At 45.1% G+C, this 18,534-nt stretch overlaps 1 protein-coding gene across 3 annotated transcripts in view; it reads left to right on the forward strand.

The window, feature by feature from the left end:
- LOC145418932 (transmembrane protein 120 homolog) overlaps positions 1 to 16,325 on the forward strand; it is a 33,918-nt gene extending 17,593 nt beyond the window's left edge. The window contains exons 5-11 of one of the 3 annotated variants that reach the window (XR_013900769.1): positions 3,102 to 3,177; positions 6,049 to 6,190; positions 7,126 to 7,349; positions 9,250 to 9,413; positions 9,836 to 9,947; positions 14,011 to 14,962; positions 15,174 to 16,325. Coding sequence is in view for 1 of the 3 variants with exons in the window: in XM_080287189.1 (XP_080143315.1) it covers positions 3,102 to 3,177; positions 6,049 to 6,190; positions 7,126 to 7,349; positions 9,250 to 9,413; positions 9,836 to 9,947; positions 14,011 to 14,229 (937 nt within the window). In the remaining 2 variants the exon portion in view is untranslated. Of the gene's footprint in view, positions 1 to 3,101; positions 3,178 to 6,048; positions 6,191 to 7,125; positions 7,350 to 9,249; positions 9,414 to 9,835; positions 9,948 to 14,010 lie in introns of all 3 variants that reach the window. The other 2 variants (XR_013900770.1, XM_080287189.1) reach the window with 2 other exon arrangements.
- The last annotated feature ends 2,209 nt before the right edge of the window (positions 16,326 to 18,534 follow it).

Genomic DNA, 18,534 nt, shown 5'->3' on the forward strand with positions numbered 1-18,534 from the left:
CTGATCAGCGTTTAAACTCCATTGATTCTTCCAGTCTTTCTTCTGGTGAATTGGTTGATATTTACAACAATGAGCTCAGGTCAATTTTTGACCATTATTGTCCTGAGGTAGTAAAAACAATCACTGTACCTGATGATTCTCCGTGGTATGGTCCATCCATTAATTCTTTGCGTAGACAACATACAAGGGCAGAACGTGAGTGGTGCCTGCAGCGGACCGAAGTAACTTGTTTGCGTTATGTTTTTGTGAGAAGAGCAGTCGTTCACACTGTAAAAGGCCAAAAGGCAAGATATTATCAAGATAACGTTGATTCATGTGGTGGTGATACAAAAAAACTGTCTGCAGTTGTGAACAGTTTGGTTGGTCGGAGGAATGTAATTGTTAAACCAACTTGTGTATCTGATGCCCAATTGGCTTCTGATTTTCCTTCATTTTTTACATGTAAGACATCTCGCATAAGAAGTGATTTAGACAGCAGTTCTCCTAGTGAGGCATACTCGACTTCCAGCCACGGTGCACCGGGGATCATTAAAACATTTCCTTCGCTGGATGTAAACAAAGTCAAACGTTACATCGGAGAGCTTAATAAAACAATTTGCTCACTTGATCCATGTAACACAACTGCCTGATGTGTATGAGCACGCTGAAGACTGTATCTGCAACATAATAAATAGATGCTTCTTAGAAAGTAATTTTGTGCGGTCTGAGAAACATGCTTTGCTTAGGCCCCTAATTAAGAAACCTGACCTTGATGTCGAGAGCATGGCAAATTATCGTCCCGTCTCCAACCTGTCTTTTTTATCCAGGATTATTGAGCGGGCCGTACTCGACCAACTCGTACCACTACTGGAACACAACTGAAACTGCACTAACAAGGATTCAGTGTGACTTGGTGGCAAATGCTTGTAGTGGGATGTCCTCTCTCCTAGTTCTGTTGGATCTGTCTGCAGCGTTTGATACAGTAGATCATACACTGTTGTTGGATGATCTGTATATTTATGGCGTTCGTGATAGTGCCCTTTTGCTCCTCAAGTCGTATCTGTCGGACAGATCTCAGAGAGTGGCTGTTGATTACGCTAGCTCTGATTCTGCTCCCCTTCTATGTGGAGTCCCTCAAGGATCAGTTTTAGGTCCAATTCTATTTACTATCTACACAAGTGTGTGGAGGAGTTTTGTTATTTAGGAGACATGTTGTGTGCTGGAGGTGGGGCTGGAGCAGCTCTGTGGCTAGGGTGAGAAGTGGTTGGAAGAAGTTCAGGGAGCTCTTGCCTCTCCTGACATTGGGAGGGCTCTCCCTACGTGCTAAGGGGTCTTTGTATGCAGCATGTGTTAGGAGTGTGATGCTGTATGGCAGTGAGACCTGGGCAGTGAAGGAGGAAGACATTCGCCGGCTCAGACGTACAGAAATGACAATGATTAGGTGGATGTGCAGTGCGTCCCTGCGTGCAAGGCCTGGAGGGGCTGGGTTTACAATGGAAGAGTTGAGAGGTAGGATGGGACTGGAGTGTATTGGTGTTGTGATGAGGAGAGGCAGATTGAGGTGGTTTGGACATGTGGAGAGGATGGGGGATGGTAATTGGGTGAGGAAGGTGAGAAGTGTTAATATTGGGGGTGGGGTTATGAGGGGTAGACCGAGAAAGACATGGGACGAGGTCATTAAGTGTGACCTCAGGGTTAAGGGACTGAACAGGGAGGCTGCCAGAGATCGTGCAGCATGGAGAGCCGCCATTAGGTGACCAAGGCAGACACAGGCAAGCAGGTTGGAGCCTTGAAAAACGAAAACGAAAACGAAAACAAGTAGTTTATCGTCCCTACTTGATGCTCATGATGTGTCCTATCATTTTTATGCTGATGACACCCAGCTCTAGGTTAAGATGTCAGATACCAACGATACTGAGACAGAGTTTGAATCTCTAATGTCTAATATTAAGATTTGGATGGCTAAGAGGAAACCTAAGCTGAATGATGGTAAAACTGAGATCATCATCATCAGAGGAAACAGAAAGGGGTGATGACACTGACAATGCCCTGGCTTTGAACATTGGCGTGTCACAGCATCACCCAGTCAGTTCTGTTCGAAATCTGGGCGTTTATTATAATTCTAAGTTAAATTACAAAGAACATATTAATCAGGTTGTAAGAGGGTGTAACTTGCATATCAGAAATCCGTCCTCTGTGCGAAGATTCCTGGACAGACGTTGCCTCTTAACATTGGTCCATGCAGTGGTCTTGTCTGGTGTTGATTGTTGTAATTCACTGTGGGTTGGTCTGCCAAATAATATACTAACAAGAGTTCAGTCTGTGTTGAACAGGGCGGCACGGCTTATCTTTGGTCTGCCCCCGAGAACCTTGACTAGACCGTTCTTGATTGAGCTGCATTGGTTACTAGTAAAGGCTGGAACTGAATTTAAACTGTGTCTTATTACATTCAAGGTTTTTAAGTTTGGTGAACTGAAGTATCTTGCTGAATTGTTAAAACTCCCATCGACACGCCCGGGTGTGATGTTACGCAGTGAAGATGATTCCTTGCGTCTTGATGAGCCAGGAGCCATTCACCAGTCATCTTTCTCTGATCGTTCTTTTGCATATAGAGCCCCTAGATTATATAACAGATTGCCACTCTCCATAAGACAACTCTCTGCTGTTGAATCCTTTAAGAGACAGCTGATAGCCTTTCTCATTTCAAAATGCTATGGCCTGGAGAGAGGTACTATGACGGATGATTATAGGGTTTAATTATTGCCACTTTCATGTATATATGATGTAGCTTGTATTATATATAAGGAATGTCACAGTTCTTGTAATTGTAAAAGTAATGTGTGTGTGTCGAGCGCTAGTGCATTCCCAAAAGGCCAGATTATTATTAGTAGTAGTAGTAGTAGTAATAACAATAATAATAATAATAATGTAAATAGTAATAACAATAATAATAATAATAGTAATAACAATAATAATAATAATAATAATAATAAAAGTAATAATAATAATAATAATAACAATAATAATAATAAAAATAGTAATTATAATAATGCTAATAGTAATAACCATAATAATAATAATAATAATAATAATAATAATAATAATTCCCGTCTTCCCTTCAGAACTGTCGACCTCATCCACATGTTCCTGCTGGTGTGGTACTACTGCACACTAACCATAAGAGAGAGTATCCTGAAAGTAAGTAGGCCTGTTAGTAGGTGTGTTAGTAGGTTGGTAGGTGTGTTAGTAGGTTGGTAGGTGTGTTAGTAGGTTGGGAGGTGTGTTGGTAGGCCAGGAGGTGTGTTGGTAGGTGTGTTGGTAGGCCAGGAGGTGTGTTAGTAGGTTGGTAGGTGTGTTAGTAGGTTGGTAGGTGTGTTAGTAGGTGTGTTAGTAGGTTGGTAGGTGTGTTAGTAGGTTGGTAGGTGTGTTAGTAGGTTGGTAGGTGTGTTAGTAGGTTGGTAGGTGTGTTAGTAGGTTGGTAGGTGTGTTAGTAGGTTGGTAGGTGTGTTAGTAGGTGTGTTAGTAGGTTGGTAGGTGTGTTAGTAGGTTGGTAGGTGTGTTAGTAGGTTGGTAGGTGTGTTAGTAGGTTGGTAGGTGTGTTAGTAGGTGTGTTAGTAGGTTGGTAGGTGTGTTAGTAGGTTGGTAGGTGTGTTAGTAGGTTGGTAGGTGTGTTAGTAGGTTGGTAGGTGTGTTAGTAGGTTGGTAGGTGTGTTAGTAGGTTGGTAGGTGTGTTAGTAGGTTGGTAGGTGTGTTAGTAGGTTGGTAGGTGTGTTAGTAGGTTGGTAGGTGTGTTAGTAGGTTGGTAGGTGTGTTAGTAGGTTGGTAGGTGTGTTAGTAGGTTGGTAGGTGTGTTAGTAGGTGTGTTAGTAGGTTGGTAGGTGTGTTAGTAGGTTGGTAGGTGTGTTAGTAGGTGTGTTAGTAGGTTGGTAGGTGTGTTAGTAGGTTGGTAGGTGTGTTAGTAGGTGTGTTAGTAGGTTGGTAGGTGTGTTAGTAGGTTGGTAGGTGTGTTAGTAGGTTGGTAGGTGTGTTAGTAGGTTGGTAGGTGTGTTAGTAGGTCTGTTAGTAGGTTGGTAGGTCTGTTAGTAGGCTGATGATGATGATGATAGTGATGGTAGTAGTAGTAGCAGTAGTAGACTAAACCTAGTTAGTCTGACCAATCAGACCCATCAACCACAGGCAAGGAAGTGCCCCTGCAGTGAACCCATGTTCCACTGTAAGGCACAGGGAGCAGGGTACAGGTTTGGTTCTTGGGTGGACACCACAAATACATCTCCCAACCACAACACAGGGTGATGTGCAGCCTGTAATGGTGCCCCTGTTAGCTGGGTGGAGACGCATATGTGGCATCCATCCAGGAACCAAAACTGCACACCTTTTCCTGCACCTTGCTGTGGTGAACTGCTGTCTGTTGCAAGGGAACATTGGTTCACTGCAAGAGACATCTCTGTAGGGCTGATTGCTTGCATGTGGTTGATGGGTCTGCTTGGCCAGGCGGACTGCAGTTAGTACAATAAGTAATATTAAATACATAAATGTAATGATTGTACTCTTTAGGCTGCAACATCAAAGAGTGTAACCGTAGGGATATGGCACTGAATAGGGAGGCTGCCAGAGATCAAGCAGCGTGGAAAAAATGGAGAAACGAATCTAGACTTTGATCTAGTTACCTTTTGGTCTTGAGTCAGGCGCTCTACCACTGAGCCATCCTGCCCCTGAGGTATATGAGAGAGGGGGGTGTGAGCTGGGAGCAGGGCAGTGAAATGGCGGGGGACAGGGTGACATGGAGGCGATTTGTTTGTGGCCACCCCATAAGGGATTAAGGCGTCTGGCAATAGATAGATTGTGTGTGTGTGTGTGTGTGTGCGTGCTGGTATTACTGTCCAATTAATTACAGTGTGTGTGTGTGTGCGTGCTGGTATTACTGTCCAATTAATTACAGTGTGTGTGTGTGTGCGTGCGTGCTGGTATTACTGTCCAATTAATTACAGTGTGTGTGTGTATGTGTGTGTGTGTGCATGCTGGTATTACTCTCCAATTAATTACAGTGTGTGTGTGTATGTGTGTGTATGTGCGTGCTGGTATTACTCTCCAATTAATTACAGTGTGTGTGTGTGTGTGTGTGTGTGTGTGCGTGCTGGTATTACTGTCCAATTAATTACAGTGTGTGTGTGTGTGTGTGTGTGTGTGCGTGCTGGTATTACTCTCCAATTAATTACAGTGTGTGTGTGTGTGCGTGCGTGCTGGTATTACTGTCCAATTAATTACAGTGTGTGTGTGTGTGTGTGTGTGTGCGTGCTGGTATTACTGTCCAATTAATTAGTGTGTGTGTGCGTGCTGGTATTACTCTCCAATTAATTACAGTGTGTGTGTGTATGTGCATGTGTGGTAGTACTGTACAAGCAATTACAATCGTACATGTAATTCCAGGTCTGTGGTATTTCTGTACAATTGATTACAGTGTGTGTGTGTGTATGTGTGCGTGTGGATGTGTGTGGATGTGCTTCTGTGTGTGTGTGTGTGTGCGTGTGCTTTATTGGCAAGGTGTGTGTGTGTGTATGTGTGCTGGTAATACTGTACAATTAATTACTGTGTGTGTGTGTGTGTGTGTGTATGTATGTATGTATGTGGCGCGCTTGTGTGTGTGTGCGCTGGTAGTACTGTACAAGCAATTACAGTGTGTGTGTGTGTGTGTGTGTATGTATGTGTGTGTGTGTGCTTGTGTGTGTGCGCTGGTAGTACTGTACAAGCAATTACAGTCGTACATGTAATTCCAGGTGTATGGTAGTACTGTACAGTTAATTACAGTGTGTGTGTGTGTGTCTGTGTATGTATGTATGTGCGCACGCTTGTGTGTGTGTATGTGCGCTGGCAGTACTGTACAAGCAATTAGTGTCGTACATGTAATTCCAGGTGTATCGTAGTACTGTACAATTAATTACAGTGTGTGTGTGTGTGTGTGTGTGTCTGTGTATGTATGTGCGTGCGCTTGTGTGTGTGTCTGTGTATGTATGTGTGTGTGCATGTGTGGTAGTACTGTACAAGCAATTACAGGTGTACATGTACTCCCAGGTCAATGGGTCGCGCATCAAGGGCTGGTGGCGGGCACATCACTTCATCTCCACGGTTCTCTCCGGCATCCTCCTCATCTGGCCAAACGGAGAAACCTATTACGCCTTCCGCAGACAGTTCATGTTCTTTAATATGTACATAAGTAAGTTGTGGGCATGTGTTTGGGGACGGCGGTGTGAGGGTAGTCATTATTATTATTATTATTATTAATTATTATTATTATTATTATTATTTTTATTTTAATTATCAGAGCCCTCCTCCTCCTCCTCCTCCTCCTCCTCCCCATCATCATCATCATTTTTATTTATGGAAGCACCCTAACACCTTTTTGTAAGTGATTTATTTTGCTTATTAACCAGCCATATCCAAAAATAAATCACTAAGGAAAAGGTGTTAGGGAGCTTCCTTGTCCCATGAGAAAAAGAACCCAAGGCTGAGTGTTAATTATGTGCTAGAAGTAATTGTTTCTCTCTCTCTCTCTCTCTCTCTCTCTCTCGTGTGTGTGTGTGTGTGTGTGTGTGTGTGTCTCTCTCTCTTCTTTCAGGTGTGTGTGTGTGTGTGTGTGTGTGTGTGTGTGTGTGTGTGTCTCTCTCTCTCTCTCTTCTTTCAGGTGTGTGTGTGTGTGTGTGTGTGTGTGTGTACTAGATGTTGATGATGATGATGATGATGATGATAATGATTTAGGTGGTATGAGTGTGTGTGTGTGTGTGTGTTTAGATGGTAAGGATGTGTGTGTGTGTGTGTGTGTGTGTTTAGATGGTAAGGATGTGTGTGTGTGTGTGTGTGTGTGTGTTAATCCAATACTAATGTGCATTTATGTGCGTTTTTCCTACAGGCATTGTGCAGTACGTTTTGTTCCTGTACCAGAGGGGGTGTTTGTACCGTTTGAAGGCTTGAGGAGAGCTTTACGATGCGATATATACGTTTTGTTGCGTTTGTCTGATGCTAATGTGCGTTTTTCCTTCAAGCTTTGTCCAGTACGTTTTGTTCATGTACCAGAGGGGGTGTTTGTACCGTGTGATAAGATATTTGCGTTTATCTGATACTAATGTGCGTTTTTCTGCGTTTTTCCTTCAGGCTTTGTCCAGTATCTTTTGTTCATGTACCAGAGGGGGTGTTTGTACCGCTTGAAGGCCCTGGGGGAGCGGCACAACATGGACATCACCGTGGAGGGCTTCCATTCGTGGATGTGGCGCGGCCTTGGGTTCATCATCCCCTTCCTGTTGATCGGATACGTGTGGGAGCTTTATAACGCGTACACGCTGTACGTCCTCTCCTTCAGTGACACAGCGGAGTGGCATGTACGTATGGGAACGCTCGTGTATGTATTTAGACTGGTATGTGTGTATTTTAAGTTACTAGACTTTATAATGCGTACACACTGTACGTCCTATCCTTCGGTGACACCCTGGAGTGGCGTGTAGGTATTTAAACACTCATATGTGCGTATTTTAACTCGTGTAGGTATTTTAACATTCTTTAGTGACACAGCTATACTCTCTTCACTCCAGCTTGATCTAAAATTGCCATCTGCCCATCTTGAGTCTCCTTGGTTACTAGTGGAAAATGGCAGGAATGATGAGACTGTGTGTGTGTGTGTGTGTGTGTGTGTGTGTGTGTGTGTGTGTAAGTTTGGTTCCTGGGTGGATGCCACATATGCAGATCCACCCAGTTAATAGGGGTGCCATAGTAGGCTGCACATTACCCTGTTATATTGTGTTATGGTTACCACCCAGCAAGATAAACCACATAGGAAAAGGTGTTAGGGAGCTTTATGCAGAGTATGGTGATATTGGAAGGATTTATATAACACAGAAGAGGACAGTAAGGTGTAATAAACAAAATAAATCACTTAGGAAAAGGTGTTAGGGAGCTTTATGCAGAGTATGGTGATATTGGAAGGATTTATGTAACACAGAAGAGGACAGTAAGGTGTAATAAACAAAATAAATCACTTAGGAAAAGGTGTTAGGGAGCTTTATGCAGAGTATGGTGATATTGGAAGGATTTATGTAACACAGAAGAGGACAGTAAGGTGTAATAAACAAAATAAATCACTTAGGAAAAGGTGTTAGGGAGCTTTATGCAGAGTATGGTGATATTGGAAGGATTTATGTAACACAGAAGAGGACAGTAAGGTGTAATAAACCAAATAAATCACTTAGGAAAAGGTGTTAGGGAGCTTTATGCAGAGTATGGTGATATTGGAAGGATTTATGTAACACAGAAGAGGACAGTAAGGTGTAATAAACAAAATAAATCACTTAGGAAAAGGTGTTAGGGAGCTTTATGCAGAGTATGGTGATATTGGAAGGATTTATGTAACACAGAAGAGGACAGTAAGGTGTAATAAACAAAATAAATCACTTAGGAAAAGGTGTTAGGGAGCTTTATGCAGAGTATGGTGATATTGGAAGGATTTATGTAACACAGAAGAGGACAGTAAGGTGTAATAAACAAAATAAATCACTTAGGAAAAGGTGTTAGGGAGCTTTATGCAGAGTATGGTGATATTGGAAGGATTTATGTAACACAGAAGAGGACAGTAAGGTGTAATAAACAAAACAAATCACTTAGGAAAAGGTGTTAGGGAGCTTTATGCAGAGTATGGTGATATTGGAAGGATTTATGTAACACAGAAGAGGACAGTAAGGTGTAATAAACCAAATAAATCACTTAGGAAAAGGTGTTAGGGAGCTTTATGCAGAGTATGGTGATATTGGAAGGATTTATGTAACACAGAAGAGGACAGTAAGGTGTAATAAACCAAATAAATCACTTAGGAAAAGGTGTTAGGGAGCTTTATGCAGAGTATGGTGATATTGGAAGGATTTATGTAACACAGAAGAGGACAGTAAGGTGTAATAAACAAAATAAATCACTTAGGAAAAGGTGTTAGGGAGCTTTATGCAGAGTATGGTGATATTGGAAGGATTTATGTAACACAGAAGAGGACAGTAAGGTGTAATAAACCAAATAAATCACTTAGGAAAAGGTGTTAGGGAGCTTTATGCAGAGTATGGTGATATTGGAAGGATTTATGTAACACAGAAGAGGACAGTAAGGTGTAATAAACAAAATAAACCACATAGGAGAAGGTGCCAGGGAATTTATATAGCGTATGGCGATGTTGGAAGGATCAGGTGTACGTTTTTCAAGGTGTACAGTGTAATTTAAGTGTACAATGGTGTTCTCTTGCAGGTATCCACACTGGCAGCGCTGTTCTTCCTCTTGTTCTTGGGTAACACACTCACCACCCTCTCCGTTATACCACAGAAGATTAAAGAACGCATGAAGTTCAAATACCGGTTCACCAGACTCGACAAGTACATTTGGACGCACAAGAAGCGGAGGGTCTCGTTCAGGTGGGTGTGGTGCTGTGGTGGTGTGGTGTGGTAGTGTGGAGGGTGTGGAATAAGCTTCACTAGACTGGATAAGTACATTTGGTGGTGGTGTGGTGTGGTAGTTGTGTGTGTGTGTGTGGTGGTGTGTAGTGGTATATGAGAGAGGGGGGTGTGAGCTGGGGTCAGGCCAGTGAAATGGCAGGGGACAGGGTGACATGGAGGCGATTTGTTTGTGGCCACCCTTCACGGGATTAAAGCGTGTGGCAATAGACAGAAAATAATAGTAATAATGATGATGCTATATTTCCATCATAATAATAATAATAATACTTTAACAACAATAATAATAATAATAATAACAATAATAATAATAATAAAAATAACAATAATAATAATAATAATAACAATAATAATAATAATCCTCTCTGTAATCCGTGGCACAGAAATCCAGACTCACCCCAGCGCCGCACCCCCGCCGCACGCGCCGCATCGTTTACGCGGCAGAGGCCAGGCGTGAGGGAGGAGGACGAGCCCATGGGTGAGGCGCAGAAGCAGGTGTGTGTTCTGCTGTGTTCTCCATGGTGTTCTGTGCGTTTGATTTTTGTGCGTGTGTGTGTTTCTCTCCTTCCGTGTGTTCTCCCTGTATCCCTCTGTGTTCTACTGTGTTCTTCGTGAGTGTTATTTACTCCTCTGTGTTCTGTGTCTGCTCGATTGTGTTCTCTCTTTCCTGGTGTGTTTTATCTCTGCTGCGGATTCTCAAGACACCCGTACAGCATCTAGTAATGAGCGTCTGTTCACCAAGCGTTGCTGAGACGAGCTGACAGTCTTGGATCACCTGTGGAATCCGTAAGCAACCTGGCACCATATCCAGTAACTTGCGAAACGTCAGCCATTGAGTCTGATCAGGGAGTGTATCTGTCTGTCTATTGCCAGACGTCATAATCCCGTAAGGGGTGGCCATTTGACTCTGAGTTAGTTGTTTTACGGGGAGGGGCACTAACCCTCCACCAACCCACTTGTTGACACGTAGGCAGCACGTATGGTTTGGTGATATGGTTACCACCCAGCGTTGTAAATGGTTTCTTGGCTTACAGGAAACCATTTGGCTTGTCACTCAATGTAAAGCCACCTGTAAAGGAAAGAAAAGCAATAAGAAGTGACAGGAAAGATGGGAGAAATAGGAAGAGAGGAGGACAGGCACAGAAAAAGAATGATAAAGGCTAAGGAAGAAGTAGGCAGCACTACATCAGGTGAGTGGATGATGGTGAGAAATAGGAAGAGAGGATCAGGATGTGTATGGGAAATTAGACCTTAGCTGTCATCCGGCTGAAATCTTAGATGTGACGTTGCCCCTCTAATGACTCGTCCAACTCGACAACCTGGACTGACACTCCCCTGTCCGCCCCAGACAGCGCCCTCCGACCCAAGGACACGGCAATGACTCCCTCCTTCTGAAGGCCAAGAACCTAATCCACCGCTAACACTGCTACATGAGGCAGTCGGCCTTCGTGTCTCTGGTAAACCACTGACAGACATCTTTGCCTAACTGTGGCCAAGGCTGGAAAATTACTCTGCTGTGGATAATGTCTTCCCCTGAACTGCCATTCTCTGGAACGCTCATTCACTAGTTCGTAGGACCTAAGACGTTAAGGCAACACTCCTGTCCCTCCAGCCATATCACTGGAGTATGTGACACCTGCCTCACCCCAGACTCCAGGTCATTCTCCCCGGCTGTGCACAGGATTAATCTGTTATAACCCCTGGACAAGTGTTCACAGGTACAACTTTACACTGAGTCATTCCCCAGTGCTCAACACCTCTTATGGGACCCCAACACCCCCCCTGCTTCCTTAATAATGTAGGAAAATACCTGTTTCACGCCCTCCTGCAGTCACACTCATTGCATCCTTACTCCAGCATGTCTTCTTACCTGCACTGATCCTCATACAGGTGGTTCCTCAACTCTGACTTACTCCTTGGGGATCAGGCTGTCACAGACTGCGATGTGCCCCTTGATGCCTACATGGGCAGTGATCCCCTGCCAGTCATTATCACCTTTCCATCCCATCAACCACGTCATCTCGCCCCACAACCACACACACCGGAACCTCTGCTCTGGAAGCTAAGGGCACCATTCTGACTCACATCCTTCCAGTGTACAAGATCTGGTGTGCTGTGGTGGACAGATGAGTGTGCGATGGTGGTTAAAAATCGCCGCTGGGCTCGGCATGAGTTGAGAAAGCACACCACTGATGCCCATAAATCAGTTATCGATGACTGGACGCAACAGGTTCCAGGATCATCGCTGTTACCAAACATCAAGCCTGGTCAACACACTGTTCCAGCGTCACCTTTTCCACCTCAACATTCCACCTCCTACGTTGCATGGAGGGCCGTTCACTTCAGCACTCCTACCCGCTGCAGAGACATGGCTTGTTACTGCTGGATGACTTGGACAAAACTGATTTCATAGCCCAGCACTTCCATTACATCCTGGGAACTCTCTACCAGTTTTCACCCCTCCTAGATGTCCATCAGCCTCCAGGGCCAGTAACTCACCACCATTCACTGGTATCCCTCAGACACCCTTTCACTAGGCAGGAGTTGTCACCAGGTCTCCTCAGGCTGCGCCCTAACATTGCAGTGGGACCAGACGTGGCGCCAAATGAATTCCTGATCATCTCCCAGCTAACCACCTGGAATGCCTCCTGGCCAGGGGTAACAGGAGCTGTCAGGAGGGGATCTGCCCACTGCCTTGGAAGAACGCCACACTCCTCCCCTTCCCTAAGCCATCCAAAGACCCTGCAAACCTAATCGTCATGCAGACTCCTGTGCCTTCCCTCCAGTGTCGTTGTTGCAAAAAGTGCGTTAATGGTCCACGCACTCCAGTGACTCCCAGCACATCCTGAAATCCATGGGGTACCTCTGCATAGACATCACAGGTACCTGGGATGCAGTTGGATGGTCCTTACGTGGCAGACGCACATTGAACACCTCCACCTTTTATGCTCCAGACTTCTAGCAGGTGTGAGCTGGGTAGTAGATCATGATGTCTGCTTACACTATTATCAGGCAGGCATCCTCAGTCACATCAGCTATGGTTGTACATTGTATGGGTCAGGAGCACCGTCCACAGTACGCCAGATGTAATGCAGAACACCACCCCTTGTAAAGCCACAGGAGTGATGTGCCCTTCCCCCACCATCACACTACATGCTGAGGGACGTTTCCTGCCTCAACTGCCAGTCCCTGTGGAGGATCATGTCCTTCCCAGCCTCCCATCCCTTCCTCTCTGCCTCCCCTTCCCTGGGTGTGCCTCCTACAGGTCCTCACAGGCACCCTAAGCTCCACAATCCGTTCCTTGTAAGGTCACTACGCCACGTCCAAGATTCACGCCTCACTCCACCTCCTCATTCACCCTCACAGACGCATCACCTCTCGCACACCCTCACAGACGCATCACCCCTCGCACACCCTGCACAGATGCATCACCCCTCTCACACCCTGCACAGACACATCACCCCTTTCACACCCTGCACAGACGCATCACCCCTCTCACACCCTGCACAGAAGCATCACCCCTCACACACCCTGCACAGACGCATCACCCCTCACACACCCTGCACAGACGCATCACCCCTCACACACCCTGCACAGACGCATCACCCCTCACACACCCTGCACAGACGCATCACCCCTCACACACCCTGCACAGACGCATCACCCCTCGCACACCCTGCACAGACGCATCACCCCTCTCACACCCTCACAGACGCATCACCCCTCGCACACCCTGCACAGACGCATCACCCCTCACACACCCTGCACAGACGCATCACCCCTCACACCCCCTGCACAGACGCATCACCCCTCGCACACCCTGCACAGACGCATCACCCCTCTCACACCCTCACAGACGCATCACCCCTCACACACCCTGCACAGACACATCACCCCTCTCACACCCTGCACAGACACATCACCCCTCTCACACCCTGCACAGACACATCACCCCTCTCACACCCTGCACAGACACATCACCCCTCGGACACCCTGCACAGACACATCACCCCTCTCACACCCTCACACACCCATCACCCCTCGCACACCCTGCACAGACACATCACCCCTCTCACACCCTCACAGACGCATCACCCCTCTCACACCCTGATGCATCCCCTCTCATCACCCTAACACATCCTTCCTTCAGCCAGGCACGGCACATACATCTTGCCTCTTCCACATTCTTAGAGGTGTTTTGTGTGTGTGTGTGTGTGTGTGTGTGTGTGTTTCTCTCTCTCCTGGTTTGTTCTGTGTGTGTGTGTGTGTGTGTGTGTGTGTTTCTCTCTCTCCTGGTTTGTTCTGTGTGTGTGTGTGTGTGTGTGTGTGTGTGATCACAAAGCACCAGAATGGCCACACACACACACACACACACACACACACACACACACACACACACACACACACACACACACACTCTCTCTCTCTCTCTCTCTCTCTCACTCTGTCAACCACCACCTCCTCCCTCACATACAAAAGTGCCTAAAATTCTTACATTTGGTTAATGGGTCTGATCACAAAGCACCACAAGGGCCATAATTGACGCCTATCATTCCAGAACAACGTCGTCAATGCCATCAATCCAGGAGACGAGGACGGGAGCAACAGCGATGACATCAACGAGGACCTGAACGAGTTACTCAGCGACGTGACGAAGGACATTGATTTTGAGAAGGTGGATCGCGAGAGTGAGATTGACGGCGACGTTGATGACCAGAGCGATGACAGGCGAGGCGTTGATGTCAATATTGATGACGAGGGGAAGAAGGATAAGTAGCACGGTTGATGATGCTAAGGGTTGATGACAGATGGAAATTGATGATGACGTTGATGTAAATATTGATGATGAGGGGAAGAAGGATAAGTAGCACGGTTGATGATGCTAAGGGTTGATGACAGATGGAAATTGATGATGACGTTGATGTAAATATTGATGATGAGGGGAAGAAGGATAAGTAGCACGGTTGATGATGCTAAGGGTTGATGAGGGAATGGAGATTGATGATGATATTGATGACGTTGATGTAAATATTGATGATGAGGGGAAGAAGGATAAGTAGCATGGTTGATGATGCTAAGGGTTGATGACAGATGGAAATTGATGATGACGTTGATGTAAATATTGATGACGAGGGGAAGAAGGATAAGTAGCACGGTTGATGATGCTAAGGGTTGATGACAGATGGAAATTGATGATGACGTTGATGTAAATATTGATGACGAGGGGAAGAAGGATAAGTAGCACGGTTGATGATGCTAAGGGTTGATGAGGGAATGGAATTGACGTCGACGTTGATGACCAGAGCGATGAGAGGGAGGACGAGGATGTAAATATTGATGTCGAGGGCAAGGAAGGATAATTTCGTTGATGATAGGGCTAGAATAAGTAGCCTAAGTACATGTGTTGAGGCATTGATTACGATTTGTTGTTTTATATCGGATATCCCTTAACCCCTGCATTCCGGTGATTTATTTTGAGGTGGGAGCATCTCTGAGACTATCCTTGTAGGGTAAGGAAGCTCCCTAACACCTTTTCCTTAGAGATTTACTTTGTTACACCTTACTATCTTCTTCTGTGTTACATAAATCCTTCATAAAGCTCCCAAACACCTTTTCCTAAGTGATTTATTTTTGGATATGGCTGATGGATGCCCTGTTGAACATTATTTATGCTGAGTAAGGTGTAATAAACAAAATAAATCACTTAGGAAAAGGTGTTAGGGAGCTTTATGAAGACTTTATGTAACACAGAAGGGGACAGTAAGGCATAACAAAATAAATCACTTAGGAAAAGGTGTTAAGGAGCTTTATGAAGGATTTATGTAACACAGAAGAGGACAGTAAGGCATAACAAAATAAATCACTTAGGAAAAGGTGTTAGGGAGCTTTATGAAGTCCCTTATCCCTGAGGTCCTAATGCCGGCTCTCCATCCTGCTTGATCTCTGGCAGCCTCCCTGTTCAATCCCTTATCCCCTCATTTCCATCAATTAAAGAAGCTCCCTAACACCTTTTCCTAAGTGGTTTATTTTGCTTATTATACATTACTGTTGACTTTTGTGTTAAATGATAAATCAGTTAGGAAAAGGTGTTAGGGAGCTTACGAACCCTAAAAATAAATCACTTGGGGAGAAGTGTTAGGGAGCTTCCATAATAATGAGAATACCAGTCTTAAAAATAAATCACTTAGGGAAAGGTGTTAGGGAGCTTCCATAATGATGATAATACCAGCCCAAAAAATAAATCACTTAGGGAGAGGTGTTAGGGTTTCCTTAATGAGAATACCAGCCCTAAAAATAAATCACTTAGGAAATTATGTTAGGGAGCATCCTTAATGAAAATACAATTCCTAAAAATAAATCACTTAGGAAAAGGTGTTCGGGGTGAAGCATTTAACACATAAGCCTTCCATGGAGACATTATTTTATACAAACCATTATGCGCTGACGGGGAGCCTTCGTGTGGTGGCATTGTGCATCTGTGGTGTGCACCCAGGAGCCAAAACTGACATTGATATATTGCCACTGATGTGTGTGTGGTGGCACTGGAGCATCTGTGGCATGCACCCAGGAGCCAAAACTGGTGATTTACTAGTTCATATTAGCACTGAGGAGGTGCGTACATGAGGTCGCACGGTGGAGCATATGCAGCGTGCACCCAGGAGCCACAGCTGGTGATATTTGGGTACAGGTGGTGGTGGGAAGGACCCTGGTGTGGTGGTGAGTACCACAAACGTGCGGCGGATGTACTGTGCCGCACCACACCACCACATTCTTACCTGTGGTTGATGGGTCTGCTCCCCTACACAGACTGGGATTAAACAACAACAACAACTATTTGTGGTGTCGGTGGGGGGAAAATGTTGTATTAAAAAGTTTGGTAAAATAATTGTGCTGTTTCAATGACCTTTTGATGTGGTGGTGGTGGTGGTGGTGGTGGTGGTAGTGGTGATTGTGGTGGTGGTGGTGATGGTTGTGGTGGTAGTGGTGATTGTGGTGGTGGTGGTGGTAGTGGTGATTGTGGTGGTGGTGGTGGTAGTGGTGATTGTGGTGGTAGTGGTGATTGTGGTGGTGATGATGATGATGATGGTAATGGTGGTGGTGATGATGATGATGGTAAAGAGATGTTATGAGACTTCCAAAAGAGTATTATTTGCAAGGTTCTTGGTGATTTTCTATTGTACTAGTCACGAAGAAGTGCTAAAAAAAAAAAATATATAAAATAAGCTTCAATGGCTGTCTCATACAGAACTGGTGTACTGGTATTAGTGGAGGTATTTTTACAACATGGCGGCGGGTCTTCTGGTGGATCAGTAAAATGGGAGAAATGGAGTTCCCCCGAGCTAAGCCCTGTATTGGACTATATAGCCCTGCTAGGGTTACGGGAGCGAGCTACCACTCCCGGCACGGCAGCCCGGGCGAGGCTCGAACTCGCAATCCCCCGATTACGAGTCCAGCGCGCTACCACTGTGCTACCGCGCCCCCTGGTAGATCAGTAAGGTCTGTTTTAGTGAAATTCAAATTTTAAACTCCCCTGCCCCAGCCGGGATTCGAACCTGGGCCCATTTAAACAGGTGTACTATATAACAGTGGGGTATACAGGGGTTTGGGACGACAGGGGGGGGCGCCTTCACGCGGTGGCGCACACAACCCAACAGTTCCTCCGACATTGCACAAACACCTCTCGGTTCCCCCTCTGTGCCTCAGAATAACGGTGGACTGAAGGTAAATGTCAGCTTAGGCCTGCAGTCTACTGGGTTCACGTTCCGATAATCCTGTGGCCAATAAAGGCAGTAAGTAGCACAGCAGAGGTAGCAGCTGTTCAACGCTAGACTCATTTGGATGTAAACCTGGTGGACTACAGGCTGAGGTTTGCTTGTTTTTTTTTCATGGGATAGGGAAGGGAGCGATGTTTATATACCCTGGCATCTCCCTCGTCTAGTCATATCAGTGGCACCACGTGAAGGCCATCTCACACCTGCATAACACCAGGGCAACACATCCTTCCCGCATGGCATACTGGTGCTGTCTCAAACTCTGCTCGCTTGAGAGACTGACGAAGAGAGTGTGTGTGAGTGAGGTGGAGGGGGGAAGAGGGAGGGGGAGGCCGAGGATGAGATGGAGGGATGGGGTGGAGAGGTATATGAGAGAGGGGGGTGTGAGTTGGGAGCAGGGCAGTGAAATGGCGGGGGACAGGGCGACTTGGAGGCGATTTGTTTGTGGCCACCCCAAACGGGATTGAGGCGTCTGGCAATAGATAGACAGATAGACTATAATATTTGCTAAAGGGCGTGTGACAAGACGCATCATCTTTTTTTTTACAAGTGCTCTATATACTTTTACAATAATAAATAATTAAAATCGTCCAACCATTAAATTTCCTGAAGGCTGCTGGAAAAAACGCAACCTTGGCAACGCTGTTTAACTTAATCATTATTGTTTTCCTTCGTCCGTTGAGTGCTAATTAAAGCTATTAGAAACTTAAAAGGGTTATTTTGGGTGATTTAGGTAACATAGATATCTGGCTGCCATATATATTTTTTGATCAGTGACGAAGTGTGCCGTGTCGAAAACTCTAAAACTATTCAAAATATTATAGCAGTAAGATCCTAAAATAAATTACGTGTTTTTTTTTATTCTTTAGTTAATATTATCTATACACAATGTCGATTTAAATACCTATGGAGATTTTGCGTTATGTTTTGGGAAAATTTTGAGTAATACTGAAGTAATGAGCTGAAAGTGGATGGTGATGGCGCGTGATTTTAATGAATATTTCCTGCCACGTTGTATATAAGATTAGAGTCTATGTCCATTGGGGAATTTTATAAAGGTTTTTTAAGGGGATGAAAATTTGTTAATAGAGAGAGGGAAAAAGGTAAGTACACCAGTAGCTCCTCATGCTGCCATTGTGCCGCCCTTGTAAACATTGCTGGTGGGATTTCCGGCAAGTATTTTAATATTTTACGTGTATTTCTGTAATATATGGCGTTGTAGCTGAAGATATTTGTGCATTAGAGGGAGACGTAGGCGGGTGTATCGTTAATTAATCCAGTGGCTTTAATTTTAGGCTTATTTTAGGGAA

The sequence above is a fragment of the Coenobita brevimanus genome, chromosome 117, assembly GCF_032717465.1.
Source record: "Coenobita brevimanus isolate Jiangsu-jjx chromosome 117, ASM3271746v2, whole genome shotgun sequence".
Classification (NCBI taxonomy): domain Eukaryota; kingdom Metazoa; phylum Arthropoda; class Malacostraca; order Decapoda; family Coenobitidae; genus Coenobita; species Coenobita brevimanus.